Genomic DNA, 16,130 nt, shown 5'->3' with positions numbered 1-16,130 from the left:
AAGACGAAGAAAAACAGGCTGAGGAAAAAGATATTGAGTTAAAGGAGACGAAGAAGGAAGAGGAGGAGGAAAAAGATATTGAGTCAAAGCAGACGAAGAAGGAAGAGGAGAAAAAAGTAGAGGAGGAAGAATGTAAGTATTTATTTTATCTTTTTTTTTTACCTTTTCATAATTATTATTATTATTACCTGTTTGTATTTTTAAAATAAAGTGAAGAAAGACGAAGAGAAAGAGACTAGGGAAGATATTGAGTCAAAGGATATGAAGAAGGAAGAAGAAGAGGAGAAAAAAATGGAGGAGGAGGAGGAGAAAGATATTGAGTCAAAGCAAACGAAGAAGGAAGAGGAGAAAAAAGTAGTGGAGAAGGAGGAGGAGGAAAAAGATATTGCTTCAAAGCAGACTAAGAGAGAAGAAGAAGAGGAACCACCACATTTCTTTTTCTTTTACTATTAAATTATTTTATCTAACAAATTGAAAAAATATCATTGTAAATTAACCTCTACTATTTCTTTTATCAAATAAATTGAAAAATATTATTGTAAATATACCTTTTACTAATTCATCTGGAGTTAACGGAAAGAAACCTAATACGTATTGAGAAATGGATATAAACTTCTCTCCGCATTGATAATGAGATGTAAACTTCATCCGAAGTGGAGAGAGAAAGCTAATATGTATTGATAAAGATATGTAAACTTCATCTGGAATACGTAGAGGAGAGCACTCTTCACTTCAGTCTTCAGTGAGACATCATGAGTTCCACACGACCAATAAGCTTACCTGACAAGAAACTAACATTAAAGGATTTAGAAAAAAAATATTGCAAACCAGTTGCAATAGTAAGGCCATTTCGGCATAATGAAGAACAGCAGCAGCAGCCGCAGCAGCAGCAGCAGCAGCAGCAATCAGTTCTAAGAGGGTATCGCTTGATACTTGAACAGCAGCAGCACCAGCAGCCACTGCGGCGACCAAATTCGCTGCCCGTAGCCCTGCAGATGCCGCCCGCAGCGGTGCAACCTGCAGCGGACCAACCTGCAGCGGAGCAACCTGCAGGGGAGCAACCTGCAGTCTCGCGTAGGAGGCAATTGTTATTACGGTTACGTAATATGCAGCCTATGTGAGCTTGTGGGTTGTATGACAGACAGTCACCACCACCAAATCGGTAAGAGTTAATAAAAGTCAAAGACTAATAAAATATAAAAAAAAAAAAAAAAAAAAAAATGGCTTAATAGCGAAGGAATCTCGCATTCACTTTTTCTCTCGCAGCGATTTATTAAATCGTAGTACTACTTTTGTTCGACAAAGAGTGCTTTTAATGTAGTATAGAAGCTACTTAAATAATTTTTTTTAATTATAGATGCTGTTGCTGTTGCTGTTGCTGTTTTTATTGGAATTCTACAGGACGTACAATTCCTGGTTTATTTATATATTTTTATAAGTAAATTTGTATTTCAATAAAGAGGGTTTTTTATGCCGAAAGGCTTTTTCCCTTACATTGGTGTTTCTTCAATTACCTCTCCACCAATCCACTGTACCCTGTAATATATAAGTATTGCAAATAAAAAAGAAAAAAAAAAATGTAAATCATAACATAAAACCCTTGAAGATTTCCATTCAACCGACATCGGACGATGCTTCGACTGAAATATTCCAGGGGGATCTACAGCTTGAAAACTGTTCTGAATGTTGTCGTGTTTTTCACATACGTCCCAACCACTTTTCTGAAGTTAAGGTCACGTAGGCTCCGCTCTTATTACAGAGCGGATGGTAAGTATCTGCGACGATAGATATACAAATGAATATGACGATCGTCAAAGATACTGTAACATAAATAAGGGGGAGCGATCACTGCATCGCTCTCTACGAATGTTCTTTCTCTCTTTCTCTTTCCAGTACGAGTCCATTTCGCATACATTGTTGCAGAGCGCGATAATGTATTAAGTAACGCGTCTTATCGTTTAAAGTAACCAACTGCTTCTCTTGGCTCGCACATGGCGGTTTCTCTCCTTCTCTCTCTCTAAGGCGTTCACTGCTTACCGTAAGAGGGGGGAGGCCACTTGTGTACCCTACGAGTTTAACGTCGGGGGAACTGGCTTAACGTAAGGGGGATGGGGGGCTCTCTCTCTTGTACGGATAAACGTAAGGGGGACCACGTGTGTACCCTACGAGTTTATTCTGCTGGAATCTCTCTCTCTCTCTCTCTCTCTCTCTCTCTCTCTCTCTCTCTCTCAGGCGTCCACTGCTTAACATTAGAGGGGGGGAGGTCACGTGTGTACCCTACGAGTTTAACGTCGGGGGAGGACGATGCGCATGCGCACAACCGCGCACGAGGAGAGGGGGCAATTCCCCTACTTCCCTTGCCCCCGCGGGACCCCGACCCCCTCGCCACGCGGTCATAGAACCATCCTAGCCTATCTACTGAAGGAGTAGTGATAAAGGGGGAGATAAGTGAAGAAGAGGTAGAGAGGCAAATAAATAAGCTGAAATTGGGAAAGGCGGCGGGTGAGAATGAGATAGAGAGCGAATTATGGAAGTATGGAGGGAGAAAAGTGCAAAAGGAGATATAGAATCTATGCAATGGGGTATGGAGAGGGGAGGGATGGCCTGAAGGATGGGAAACTGGGGTAGTAATTCCAATAAAAAAGAAAGGGGAAGGTAGGAAAGTAGAAGATTACAGGAGAGTGGTATTAATGGATACGGTATCAAAAATATATGCAGGCATTCTGGGAGAAAGACTGGAAAAGGAAATAGAGGATAAGGGATTGGTAGGAGAATTACAAGCGGGATTTAAGAAAGGAAGGGGAGTAATGGAAAACATCTATGTTATTAACTATCTGATAAATAGAGAAATGGAAGGGAAGGGGGTGGAATGGTAGGATGCTTTGTGGACCTGAAGGCGGCATTTGATATGGTGAACGGGGAAAAATTGTAGGAGGAGATGGAGAAGAAGGGAATAAATAAAGGGTTGAGAGAAGCAATAAAGGAGATGTACGAGGAAGCGGTGGGTAGAGTGAGGAGAGGAAAGGAAATGGGGGAAAGATTTTAGACTAAGAGGGGGGTAAAGCAGGGTTGCCCAATGAGTGCCAAGCTGTTTATTTTGTATATGGCGGAATTGGAAGAGAGAATGGAAAGGAGAGCAAAAGGAGGGATAAGGAGAGGAAAAGGAAAGATATACGTACTAAGGTATGCGAATAATCTAGTAATGGTAGCGAAGGAGATGGGAGGGTTAAGGTTAATGATGAAGGAGCTGGAGGGGTATTTAGATGAGAAAGGGATGGAGGTAAATGTGGGAAAAACGAAATTGATTAGGTTTGGTAAGAGGGAGAGAGGAAAGGAGAGATGTAAATGGAAAGAGGAGGAAAAAGAAGTGAAGTATCTAGGATATGTGATAAAAAGGAACGGAAGGCAGGATGGGCACGTAGGTGAAAGGGTGAGAAAGCAGAGGGTGTAATAAGGGAGGCTTGGGGAAAGGAAAGAGGTTGTTTAGGAATGACTTTGGAAGAAGGATATGGCTGTATGAAAAGATGGTGTGGCAAGTTATGGGGTATGGGGCAGAAGTGTGGGGATGGGAGGGAAGAGGGAGAAGATGAGGATAAGAGCTGCGAAAAGGGCATGGGAATTTGAGGAGAGATTGAGAGGGGATAGGGCAGAATATAGATGGGCCAGGGAATGTCTGAGGGAGATAGAGGAGAGAGCGAGAGAGAGAAGGGGGGAGGAAAGATATCAAGATGGAAGGATGAGAGGAGATGGGTGGAGGAAAGGGGAAAGAGAAGGGGAGAGAGAGAGGATGGGAAGAAAGAGAACAGAGAGAGAAAATGTGGGAGGAAATAGAGGAAGAGGAGAGAAGGAGAGAAATAGAGAAAATAAGGCTGAGAATAGAAGGGACAAAATACAACAGATGGTACAGAGCGACAAAGGAGGAGGAAGTGTCGGGATATTTAAGGAGGAGTAGGAAAGAAGGAGAATGAATTAGGTTAGCAAGATACCGGTTATATTAGGGAATGAAACGAGGGAGGGGAAATATTGGAATAAAAAGGAAGTAAGGAAGTGTAGGATATGTGAGGGAGAAGTAAAAGAATGGGAGTATGTGTTGGAGAGATGTGGTGGTGGAGGGAATGACGAGGAAAGGATCGAGGAAAGAATAAAAAGAATTTTAGATGGGAATGGGGGAGGATTAGGATGGCTGAAAGAGTTGGATGAGAGAAAGAATGGAATGAAGTGAACCGGAAGCGGAGGTCAGAGGATGAGGAAGGATGGATGAATGGGAAGGATAGGCGAATGAATGCGGAATGTGTTGTAATGAAGCGTACGTTCGTCACGATAATATTTCAATGTTCCGTTCTTTCTGTTAATTTCTGTAAAGGAGAGGGGCAAGCGCCACCTGTGCGACCCCGCGATAATTACGCGTAATAGGTTCGATCGCAGGTCGATAGGGGGTCGATCCGCGCACGCGCGACAATAATTATCTCGCGTGCCACTGTCCTCCCGACTCACTCGCATTTTTGGGCCCTACGTAGCCGGTTGTGTGCCGTAGTTATGTCTTGTTGAGTCGTTAAAGGTTCCCCCCTGTTTAGTATTTTCTATTTCTTCTCTACTTGTAATAGTGCGCCATAGCGATTTCACTGAAAGGATTCCCTGGTTATTAAGGAAAAAAGGTGTAGCATGGTAAATGAACCCGATACAGGAAGGATGGAAGGAAAGCAGAACTTGGGAAGAACCGTCTAGCACGTGGTAGTCCTTAAAAAGGCCCCTGCATGGATCCCCATTTAGTCTGCATATATAGTTGATTCCAGGTAAAGCTGACTTCGAGCTTGCGAAGTCAGGTTTCCTTAATCTTATACTCCTCTTTCCTTGAGTTTCGTCCGGCATTATTACTCGTATGATTTTTCTTATATTTGTATTGAGCGTATATCAGGTATTTTGTAATTAATTAATTTGGATATTGCTCCTTTTTATTAATTGTTACGTTTTCGGGAGCGGTTTAAGAGCAGTGGGCTAATGGACGGGTCGCGAATCGCGTAGGGATTCCCTGTATTCTAGGAATACGTTATAGGACGGGGTGTAGTCCCTCGTCGGAGAAAGGCGATCCAGAGCCTTCTCGAAGTTTTCCCGACGCGAGCCCGTTCGAATATCCTTGCCCTAGCCGTTTCCCCGTTATTTTAAGTAAAATTTACAAAGCGTCTTGGTTCACGCCTGAGACGAGTCTCAAGCCGGTCAGCCGCGGAGGATCATATTAGCGGATTTAGCAAGCTGGCGCCCAACACCTTGTAAACGGTTTATTGTACTTGATTTACTTTTCATTATAAATAACAAGTTTATATAATTAACTATTATCATTTTAATACAACGTAGGGAATACCCTATTGTAACTATGAGAACGTTTGCTGATCCGTAATAATTAAAGTAAAGCTGTATTTTTAGGAACTAATCATTTGCTAATTTGATTACCCGGCCAATAACTCCCTCCGTGTGCCTTGTGCGTCGGTTCTGGTCACTGCCTATCCCCTGGCAAACCAAGGCCCATAAGTGATACTTTTCGTTTTTAGGTAATAACCTTAGTGAAAGCACTTATTTGGCCAGGCCGCGAAATACGACGTTACAGTGTCTCTCTCTCTCTCTCTCATGAAGCAAGTAGGATAAGTTAGAAATAAGTAATAGGATAAGGATAAGAATGTAAGAGAAAAAAGAGGGAGGATACAGTGTAAATAGTTGTAAGAAGTATTGTAAGGAAGATATGAAAATAGGCGAACCCCGAAAAGGCGCCTGAGAAAATAAATAAATAAAAAAAATTATTTAGGCCGATTCGACATTTTTATCCGGAAAGGCCCTTTATATTAATAATTACAGTAACAGGTATATAAAGCTTCTCCTTGTTTTATGCGTTGTAACGAAGTTCCCCGTTACGTATACGAGACACCGAATAAAAAATATAAAAGCTACCGAACAGTGGATATTATTATTCCCTATGTTACCGACTCGTGAGATAGGCTCACGAGTGGATTATAGCTAACGTCAAGGATAAACCCCGTTGACAGGCAGAGGCCCGGATGAAAAGACCGGCGCTCCAGTAAACGATGTCCAGGTTATCCTGGGAAGTAAGGCAGGGCCATGCCAAACCACCTAGGCAACCTGAGATAAGGAGAAGCGGCCTCGGGGAGTCCTAAAAAGAATGACTGTGTCTATAAGTCCCCACGAGGAGGAGAGATAGAACAACGAGTCTGGCTTGAACGCTGGTTACGCGCTTCAAGCAGGCTGCGCGAATGTCGTGCGCAGACTGCCATATCAGGCAGACGGAACGCGACTATAGGACTGGGCTGATGTGTCCGTGCGCGCTGGTGAGCGCGTGACGCGACACTCAGACAGCCATGGATCCGTTCGCGTACGTGAGACGTGTGCTATAGGCCAGTCTGCCCGTACCATGGCATTCATCGAATCTGCTCGTGAAGAATGGCCTACTAGATTTGTAACTAGTTGGACAGCTTCAGGTCTCTAGTTCTCACCAAAGCGTGAAACGTCACGGTGACGTCAGATGACGTCACGATGACGTGTAGGAGTCGTGGTGGGGAGAATAAAGAGAATCTGGTAAATTGCATATACAGGGTTTTTCTCAAACAGCGGAACATAGGATTGTGTTATTTAACTATAGCAATGAAGCACTTACTATACATTATTATAATTAATAAAAGCGTAGATAGTTACAATTTAGTGGTTATTTTAGTTTAATTGCTTTTATTATTCATTATAAATGTCATTTTATTCAATTAATCTTGGTTACTACGTTTAATATTTAATTTAAATGGAAAACAGTAATTTGACTACGGTAAAATTTACTATAGTCAAATAACACGAAATCTCCTATGTTCCGCTGTTAGAGAAAAACCCTGTACTCGAGTGTAGCGGTTGATCGTCTTACTTTTGTCAAAAGTATATCATCTCAGGATAAAATGGTATGGTAAGAATTTTCTTCTTTCTCTGTCTAATACCATAAGAGTGAGAGAGAAAGACATATGATACCCCATGTGCCCATTGATTCTGCTCGAGCACGTTTTTGGTATAGTGATAGGAATTTTGGTATAGTGATAGAAGCGGTAATAATAGTAATCAAACAACAGATCAATAAAATGAACAGGGTATATTCCAATGAGTGAAGTGTCAGGTGAGCAAATGCCAATAGTGAGTAAAATGTGCAACTTAACTTCTGTATTTTTTATTAATTTATTTAAAAAACTTATATGTGATGAACTTTTATTAAAATCATGTTGTGTTATAAATATGTATAAAAAACATGTATTTTAATTTTAACCTATTACTGTGTAATGTATGGTGTATAAAAATAATTGAAAATATATATGGTGTAAGTAAATGGATCTTAATATATTGGCTTCTTCTTCCTAACGTATACAGGGTGTTTCACGTAAGGCGCCCCAGCTCGAAATGAGGACTCAGAGGGCATGGTGGGGGCAGATGCATCTAATTGGCCGCGGAGGGAGAGAGAAGCAATAACGTGGAGAAGGATAGAGCTATCCTTTACTAGACGATACGCCTAGCGTATCGCTGCCCCTCCCTTCCCCGCTCACACCAGTCATCTTTGGTCAACTCTTGTCCTCTTTCTCTTACTCTCTCTCCAACCGCGGCCAATTAGATGTATCTGCCCCCACCATGCGCTCTAAGTCCTCTTTTCGAGCTGGGGCGCCTTACGTGAAGCACCCTGTATAGTATATTTGAAACTTAACAAGAAGTTAATTATATTGCGTAGAAACATTAGCTGGATAATTGCAGACGGGTTTCTGGTAAATGTAATGCATGGCATTGGACAGATTTACGTAAATAGCTGTTTCTTGGACTTGTGGCAGTAGAGCTGTCAAAAGCACTCAGAGGTTCTGTTCCAGCATCATCAATTGGAAATAGATACGAAGGCTTGTCACTATTGATATTAGGTTTCTGCAAACAAATCTGAGTTAACGATTATCTATTTTAACAATGAATTGTATCTTCTTAACTCGTAGAATCTTATTGCTGTAAATTTTGGATCCGTAGTTGACTTGCAAGCTCCAATGGACTTTACGACTCAAAAATGTAGCTCCTTCTTATTAATATAAATTTAATGATGTGTTATTCTTGAAAAAATATCAATAACGTAAATTTAATTTAAAATATATATTTTCAATTATTTTTATACACCATACGTTACACAGTAATAGGTTAAAATTAAAATACATGTTTTTTATACATATTTATAACACAACATGATTTTAATAAAAGTTCATCACATATAAGTTTTTTAAATAAATTAATAAAAAATACAGAAGTTAAGTGGCACATTTTACTCACTATTGGCATTTGCTCACCTGACACTTCACTCATTGGAATATACCCTGTTCATTTTATTGATCTGTTGTTTGATTACTATTATTACCGCTTCTATCACTATACCAAAAATGTGCTCGAGCAGAATCAATGGGCACATGGGGTATCATATGTCTTTCTCTCTCACTCTTATGCTATTAGACAGAGAAAGAAGAAAATTCTTACTATACCATTTTATCCTGAAATGATATACTTTTGACAAAAGTAAGACGATCAACCGCTACACTCGAGTATATGCAATTTATCAGATTCTCCTTATTCTCCCCACCACGACTCCTATACGTCATCGTGACGTCATCTGACGTCACCGTGACGTTTCACGCTTTGGTGAGAACTAGAGACCTGAAGCTGTCCAGCTAGTTACAAATCTAGTAGGCCATTCTTCACGAGCAGATTCGATGAATGTCAGTGTACACTCCGGGAAATATATTCTGTCCAACTTATAACCAAATGTTTTAAAAGTCCGTACTTCAATAGCGGTCAACACTTTTCCACATCACGCTGGTTACCTGGTCTAGCACCGAGTCCCGAGCAATAAACCGACAACAATCGAAGAACCCTGTAATATACCTGCTACTCTAATCACTAATCCAAAAATACAATTTTTATATTTTTAATCAAGCAGATTTGAAGTTATTATGAATACATTGCTTGTATTTTTAACATGAAAATAAATCCAAAAATGACGTTATTCGGACTATTATTTCTATATTAGTTATATCTTGCATCTCTCTATTTATTAAAACCTGTTAAAAATCAAATTTATTTTATTCCAGTATGTCTATAAATAATCCAAATAAGCATTAATTAACCCGTAGCAGAATCATACTAAAAAAATTGAAATTTTTAATTTTATGAGATGATTAACCTTTTTCTTTTTGAAGATAGTATTTTAAAATATTTACATTTATTTGTCAATTATATCTTAAACTAAAATTTATATTTGATAATTTTTTAATAATATGTTTATGTCCTTTCCAATATTTTGGAGATTTATTTTAACTTAACGCATAACGAAGATATATAGTAGAATTGAATTTTAATTAGAATTTATAGATAATAAAGTAGTAACTTCAAGGTATAACTAAAAGAAATAATTGTTCGATTAATGTCGTATTTGGACTCATTTTCATGTTAAAAATACAAGGAATGTATTCATAATAATTTCAAATATGTTTGATTAAAAATACAAAAATAGTAATTTTAGATTAGTGATTAGAGTATCAGGTATATTAGGGTTCTTCAATTGTTCCCAGTTTATTGCTCGGGATCCTCAGGACTCGGTGCTAGACCAGGTAACCAGCGGGATGTGGAAAAGTGTTGACCGCTATTGAAGTACGACCTTTTAAAACATTTGGTTATAAGTTGGACAGAATATATTTCCCGGAGTGTACGTCATGACTAGATACCGGCCAATGCATAGTGGGTTGTGCAGGGGCGTAGTTAGCCCATTGGAATGTGTCCCGGTGCCCTCCGTAATCCCATAGGCTTGCGCTATGGCTGGACGGGCCGCGAACATTGCCTCCGTGGTAGTCCGATCTTGGCAAACTACATGCTTGGCAATGATACCGCATGTCCCCGCACTCCTCACCACCACCTGAGCGTGGGTGGTGAGGGATAAATGTATGCCCCTCAGCAGATAGGTCTGCGAGGCTCGGACTTCCGCAAGGAACCCTCCCCTCTCTCCACGACCTAGCATACTGAGCGACCCTGGCTACCGCTACCGTCCAAATGCATGGCCGCAGGGCCGTATAAGATGCATAGAGAATGGAGTCGAAAGACTCCAATGATAACGTAGGGTTGTTGACCACCCAACTGACCAACTGGCGCCCTGATACCGATAAATAAGGACGGGCGAAGGTAATGGGAAAACCCGTAGTGTGAGTAGCCCAGCACACTGACGGGAATAACGTTACAGCGTTTATTATAATCGTTCTATTGCTCAGGTCCGAATGCTAGAGCGCATAGCGTGTAGTATGGCCAGTTTAATCACTGCGGAGTAGGGAGCCGTTTTAAAAGTTTGTTTTTGTTTTGAATATATTCAATTTCTTCGACTGTACGCATTGATGAAATTGTGTGCGTGATCATCGAGCGGTGGTAGAAGTGGAGATACCTCGTCGACGTACCGCCAGACCTATGTGCGTGCTAGCTTTTGTGTCATGATGGGGGTACCAAATTCCTATAATTTTACATCACTATTTTCAAGTCCGCGCGACTGCAATTTAATTATTTACATGTCTACAACTTTGCTAGCAAGAAATGGGTCCATTGTGGTGGCCACTTTATGCGGCGAATACCAGTACTACATTGATCCTATGGGTAGGCGTATGACAGGAAATTATTCTAGGCTTTTATCAGTGTTGGGTATAGTAAACTAATTTTTTAGTTCAATACCAAGGTTAGCAAAAAAGCATCTTTAAATAGACATATTTAAGATTGATTTCACACTTTTGGCTAATTATGAATACCTTTTTAGATGGCTCAAACAGCCAATTTTCTAAAAGTTAAATGGAGCTTACGACTAATAAAACATTACTACGAAATGTGTATAAGAATAATAGTTTTGTTAGGAAAATTTCTCTTAAGGAAGTTTTTATTATATACCCTGAACGCGTTAAACTATAATATATAAACAATTGCTAAACTTACTTCTGTAATTTCATTTAAAGCTGTATCACAGCCTAATGAAAATTCAGTCCCCGGCACATTGTTGCTGATTGTAGCAGGTATCATTGCTATGGGAATTCTTAGCTCCTCATATTTTTCTCGGGCATTGAAAAACATTAAGCTGGTTTGATAACCCTGTAAAATTAATAATGTAAGGTTTAAATAAGGTTTAAAAATTAGAGATATATCGTTTCTTCAGAATATAAACATTAAAAAAAAAATATGTTAACAATATGTTTTTATTATTGGGTTATATACTCTCCGTCAAGATGAATGGATTCATGACAATGAAGTTAGCCACAACTTTGCACCCCCAAGTTTGGCAAAAATCAGAATCCAAGTAAATTGACTGAAATAAATGTTCTGACCATTACATATTAATGCAAACTACTAAAGTTATTATACTTAACGTTTGTTTGACCAAACAAAAAAAAAGAAATTAATTGAACATTGCTTAAACGAGAAAATTAAATAAGTACTCTTATAAAGCAATTTTCACATATCAGTGAATTTTTATAATTTGTCTCAACAACACAGCATTGTAGCCCATAAAATTCTAAAGAAAATAAAGATAGTTTCATGAAGGAGCAAGACCCCCTTAATGATTTTTATAAACAAAATGACGCGAAATGCATCAGCGAAACTACGTTTTTCACCGCTATCGTCAAAATTTAAGATATCAGTGAATTTTTCTAATTTTTTCACGCACACAGCTTGAAAGGCAATAAAATTCTGAAGAGAATAGTGCAAATTTCGTGAGGGAGCAAGACCCCCTTAATGTTTTTTTATATAGAACATAGACAGAAATGCATCTATCAAATCCACGTTTTTCACCGATATCGTTGAAATTTAAGATATCAATGAATTTTTCTAATTTTTTTTCACGCATACAGCTTGAAAGGCAATAAGATTCTGAAGAGAATAGTGCAAATTTCGTGATGGAGCAAGACCCCAATTGTTCAACAGTGCAGGTTCGCTAAATATATTTCCCTCGCTCTTGTGAATAACAAATGAAAGGGCATTGGTGCTCCCTCATGAAGCAGGCACTAATCTCTTCAAAAAATTATTGCATTGAAGAGTGCGAGGCTTACAAAAATTAGAAGAATTCACTGATATCTTAAATTTTGACGATATCGTTGAACAATTTGGTTTCGCAGACGCATTTCTGTTTAGGTTCTTTATAAAAAAAAACATTAAGGGGGTCTTGCTCCCTCACGAAATTTGCACTATTCTCTTCAGAATTTTGTTGCCTTTCAAGCTATGTGCGTGAAAAAAATTAGAAAAATTCACTGATATCTTAAATTTTGACGATAACGGTGAAAAACGTAGTTTCGCTGATGCGTTTCGCGTCATTTTGTTTATAAAAATCATTAAGGGGGTCTTGCTCCTTCATGAAACTATCTTTATTTTCTTTAGAATTTTATGGGCTACAATGCTGTGTTGTTGAGACAAATTATAAAAATTCACTGATATGTGAAAATTGCTTTATAAGAGTACTTATTTAATTTTCTCGTTTAAGCAATGTTCAATTAATTTCTTTTTTTTTGTTTGGTCAAACAAACGTTAAGTATAATAACTTTAGTAGTTTGCATTAATATATATACGGGTGTCCGGTTTACTATGGCCAATCCGGGATATTCGGATAGAGGGTAAAATTTCGAGTAAAAGAGTTCGAAACATTTTGTGACTAGCACCCTTAATTAAAAAGTTATTAGCGATTAAAGATCCTCAGTTTTAATTGGATTTGCTTAGACGGAGGATTCTATTGGTCGCATTGTTAGCCCATAAACGTTAAGATTCAGTAAAAGTTAATACTAATGTAAACACACGGGCAGTGGACACACCCACATGAGCCTGTGGTAGTGACCGAAAACTTTTGTAATTTTCAAGTAAGAAGTTAATAATTATCATTTTTGAATTGTATGTATTTTTACGATGAAAATGAGTCCAAACACAATATAATTACGCCAATTTTAGAGTATAATTAACAGTTTTAATTAATTAATAATGTCGCTAAAAAAGTCATAATTATGTCGCGCTTGGACTTATTTTCATCATAAAAATATGAACAAATCAGAAATAAGAATTAGAAATTTGATAAAACACAATTGTAAAAGTTAAATTTCTAATAAATGTCTTAATTTCATTACCCCGATTCCCCCTTTCCTCTGCCGATCAAGCGCGTAGAATTATCGAGCTCCCAAGGCTATTCATTCAACAATAGGCCTCGATTTAAAAAACAGAAAAACGTAAACACATTACATTAAACAAAGAGAAATTTAACTTTTGCAATTGTGTTTTATCAAATTTCTAATTCTTATTTCTGATTTGTTCACATTTTTATGGTGAAATTAAGTCCAAGCGCGATATAATTATGATGTTTTTAGCGACATTATTAATTAATTAAAACTGTTAATTATACTCTAAAATTGGCGTAATTATATTGTGTTTGGACTCATTTTCATCGTAAAACTACATACAATTCAAAAATGATAATTATTAACTTCTTACTTGAAAATTACAAAAGTTTAAATATTAGCTTGTGACTATTGTCAAGAGTGTTTATGTTTTCATTGTTTTTATGACGCTCGCTCTCGAGACTCGGTCGCTCGGCTTTCGGTCACTACCACAGGCTCAAGTGGGTGTATCCACTACCCGTGTGTTTGCATTAGTATTAACTTTTACTGAATCTTAGCGTTTATGGGCTTACAATGCGACCAATAGAATCCTCCGTCTAAGCAAATCCAATTAAAACTGAGGATCTTTAATCGCTAATAACTTTTTAATTAAAGTTGCTAGCCGCAAAGTGTTTCGAACTTTTTTACTCGAAATTTTACCCTCTATCCGAATATCCCAGATTGGCCATAGTTAACCGGACACCTAGAACATTTATTTCAGTCAATTTACTTGGATTCTGACTTTTGCCAAACTTGTGGCTGCAAAGTTGTGGCTAACTTCAGTGTCATAATGGATTCCGGAGCACCAAACCCATTTTTTTACTAATAAGCTTTGTTAAAGTAGAAAAATGTGTAACACTTTTGGCACTGCTAACCGCCAATGGTTTGTTTAGTTTCGGAGTTACGAGTGTTAAGGATAAATTTTTGTTCCATATATCTACTTTTGTATTATATTCAGCACACATATAGTTATACATTTTGGCAGGATTAGAAATTCACTAAGTAAAATAGTGTAATCTGGTCAAATCAATATTTTTTTGGTTTATATTTTGTAACCTCATGTTCAGTCTTCCGAATTTTGCTTTTTTACAAGATACACGTTTTCGTGACACACACACACATCTAGTAAATAAATCTTCATTCTATCGGGTAATTTTACTATTTTTACATTGATTTCAAAACATCGAGGTTTCTAAGTTAGTATCTTTTCAATGTTAGGGCAAATAATGTAGATTGTATGTGAAAATTCGTATCTTGTAAAGTAATGAAGATACAAGGGTCAATGATTAGACAAAAAATATACGAAAAGAGATATATTTTATGGAAATAAATATCAGCAATATTTTTATAATAGATTGTTAATAAAATTCGCAAAATTAGTTAAAATTTATAGCCTCTATTTGTCGTAGGTCACCTCTCACGTCGTAAGAAATATACGTGAGAGATTACTTACGACAAATAAAGATTAATCCTCTGCGGCTTGGTGGTCGATATATCGATCACTTATCTCTAAAGAGATGCATTGAGCGGCAAAAAAGTACTTCCAAATTATCTTATATAATTTAATAAATTTGAATATTTTTGTAGGGAGGAAATTTGCATCGTATTGATATGTGTAATTGACGTAACGGCTTTTTTTTTAATTAAATTAAGAACGGATATTAATAATTATATTTTAGTTCCTATCAACAATATTTTAAAAAAGGGAGCCTTTACGACGCTTTGTTAAATTTCAACGAATAATTTGAGACTAAAAGAAACAAATATTCCTATAACTGTAGTTTTTCCAAAAAAATCTTCTACGTTTATATGAATATTTGTCTCAAATTACTCATTGAAGTTTGGCGAAGCATTGTAAAGGCTCGATTTTTCTAAATTATTGATTGGAAATAAAATATAATTATTAACATTCGTTTTGTTTAATCCAAAAAACAAACCCTAATGTCAATTAAGTAGATCAATACGAGGCAATTTCGTCCCTATAAAAATATTCAAATTTCTGAAATTATAGATGATAATTTGGAAGTAATTTTTCAACGTGCAATGCATCCCCTTAAGAGTGTGCAAAAACTATGAATAATCTACGGCATTGAGAAATAATTATTGTTACTCTTTCGGCTACTATTAAGTGTAGTAGTTGAACCTAATTTTTTGATAGAAGGGAAAAAGGTTTTATTCTGAAAGGGATCCCTCAAGCAGTATTTACTTCAAAATTTCCAGAGAAGAATATGGCATTTCTTAAAAGCCTATTTTCCAGTCATTTTACTCTTTCAATTATACAGTAAATTGCTCTATCTGATAAAACAGTAAGATTTTCAAAAACCGAAAAACATACAATTTCTTATAATTGCATTTTTAAAATAATACTTATTTTTCTCAACATTAGATAGAGCAGCTTATACGGCGCGTCATTGAAAGGATAAAATAACTTTAAAATGAATCTATAAATGACGCCGCATTATTGTCCAGAATTTTCAGTTTAATAGGCGCTTTTGAATAGGCAGAAAATAAATTTCATACATCGCCTGGTTCAAGAATGTAAGATGTCAGGAGGTAAATTTCTAATTCGTATAGTTTCACATGTGCGCGTATTGCAATATAGAACCGTAGAGAAGTATGGGCTTGGTTTGTTTATCGAAGGGGAAGTGTGAACGAAAATGCCAGTAAATAATTTTTCCGTTAAATCAAAGCACTGATTTATCGGTTTAAAATTCATTTATTTCTAGAATTATACTTTTACGGATATAATGGTATATGATTTTTCAACATAGTTTATCCTCAAGAATATGTGGTTAAAATAAAAAGCGTTATTGCTGTTACATCATGTATACTATCAATTAGCATATTAACCGATTTTAAAATCGAGGTTTAAAAAAAGGGCAAAAAGAGCATCTATTTTTGGGACCCTCGTTAACCAAT

The 16,130-nt window shown here is 37.2% G+C and overlaps 1 protein-coding gene across 8 annotated transcripts in view; it reads right to left on the bottom strand.

Annotated features, from left to right (window-relative positions):
- Pfk (ATP-dependent 6-phosphofructokinase) overlaps positions 1 to 16,130 on the bottom strand; it is a 433,792-nt gene that overhangs the window by 149,037 nt on the left and 268,625 nt on the right. For all 8 annotated transcript variants that reach the window (XR_010822829.1, XR_010822830.1, XR_010822831.1 and 5 more), the window contains exon 12: positions 11,017 to 11,169. Coding sequence is in view for 5 of the 8 variants with exons in the window: in XM_066728950.1 (XP_066585047.1) it covers positions 11,017 to 11,169 (153 nt within the window). In the remaining 3 variants the exon portion in view is untranslated. The remainder of the gene's footprint in view (positions 1 to 11,016; positions 11,170 to 16,130) is intronic.

Source organism: Prorops nasuta, unplaced genomic scaffold (genome assembly GCF_024137725.1).
Source record: "Prorops nasuta isolate Cenicafe-Biocafe unplaced genomic scaffold, Cenicafe_Pnas_1.2 PNAS00006, whole genome shotgun sequence".
Taxonomy (NCBI): Eukaryota; Metazoa; Arthropoda; class Insecta; order Hymenoptera; family Bethylidae; genus Prorops; species Prorops nasuta.
Note: the sequence above shows the minus strand (reverse complement) of the source record. Positions and strands in the feature narration are given on the sequence as shown.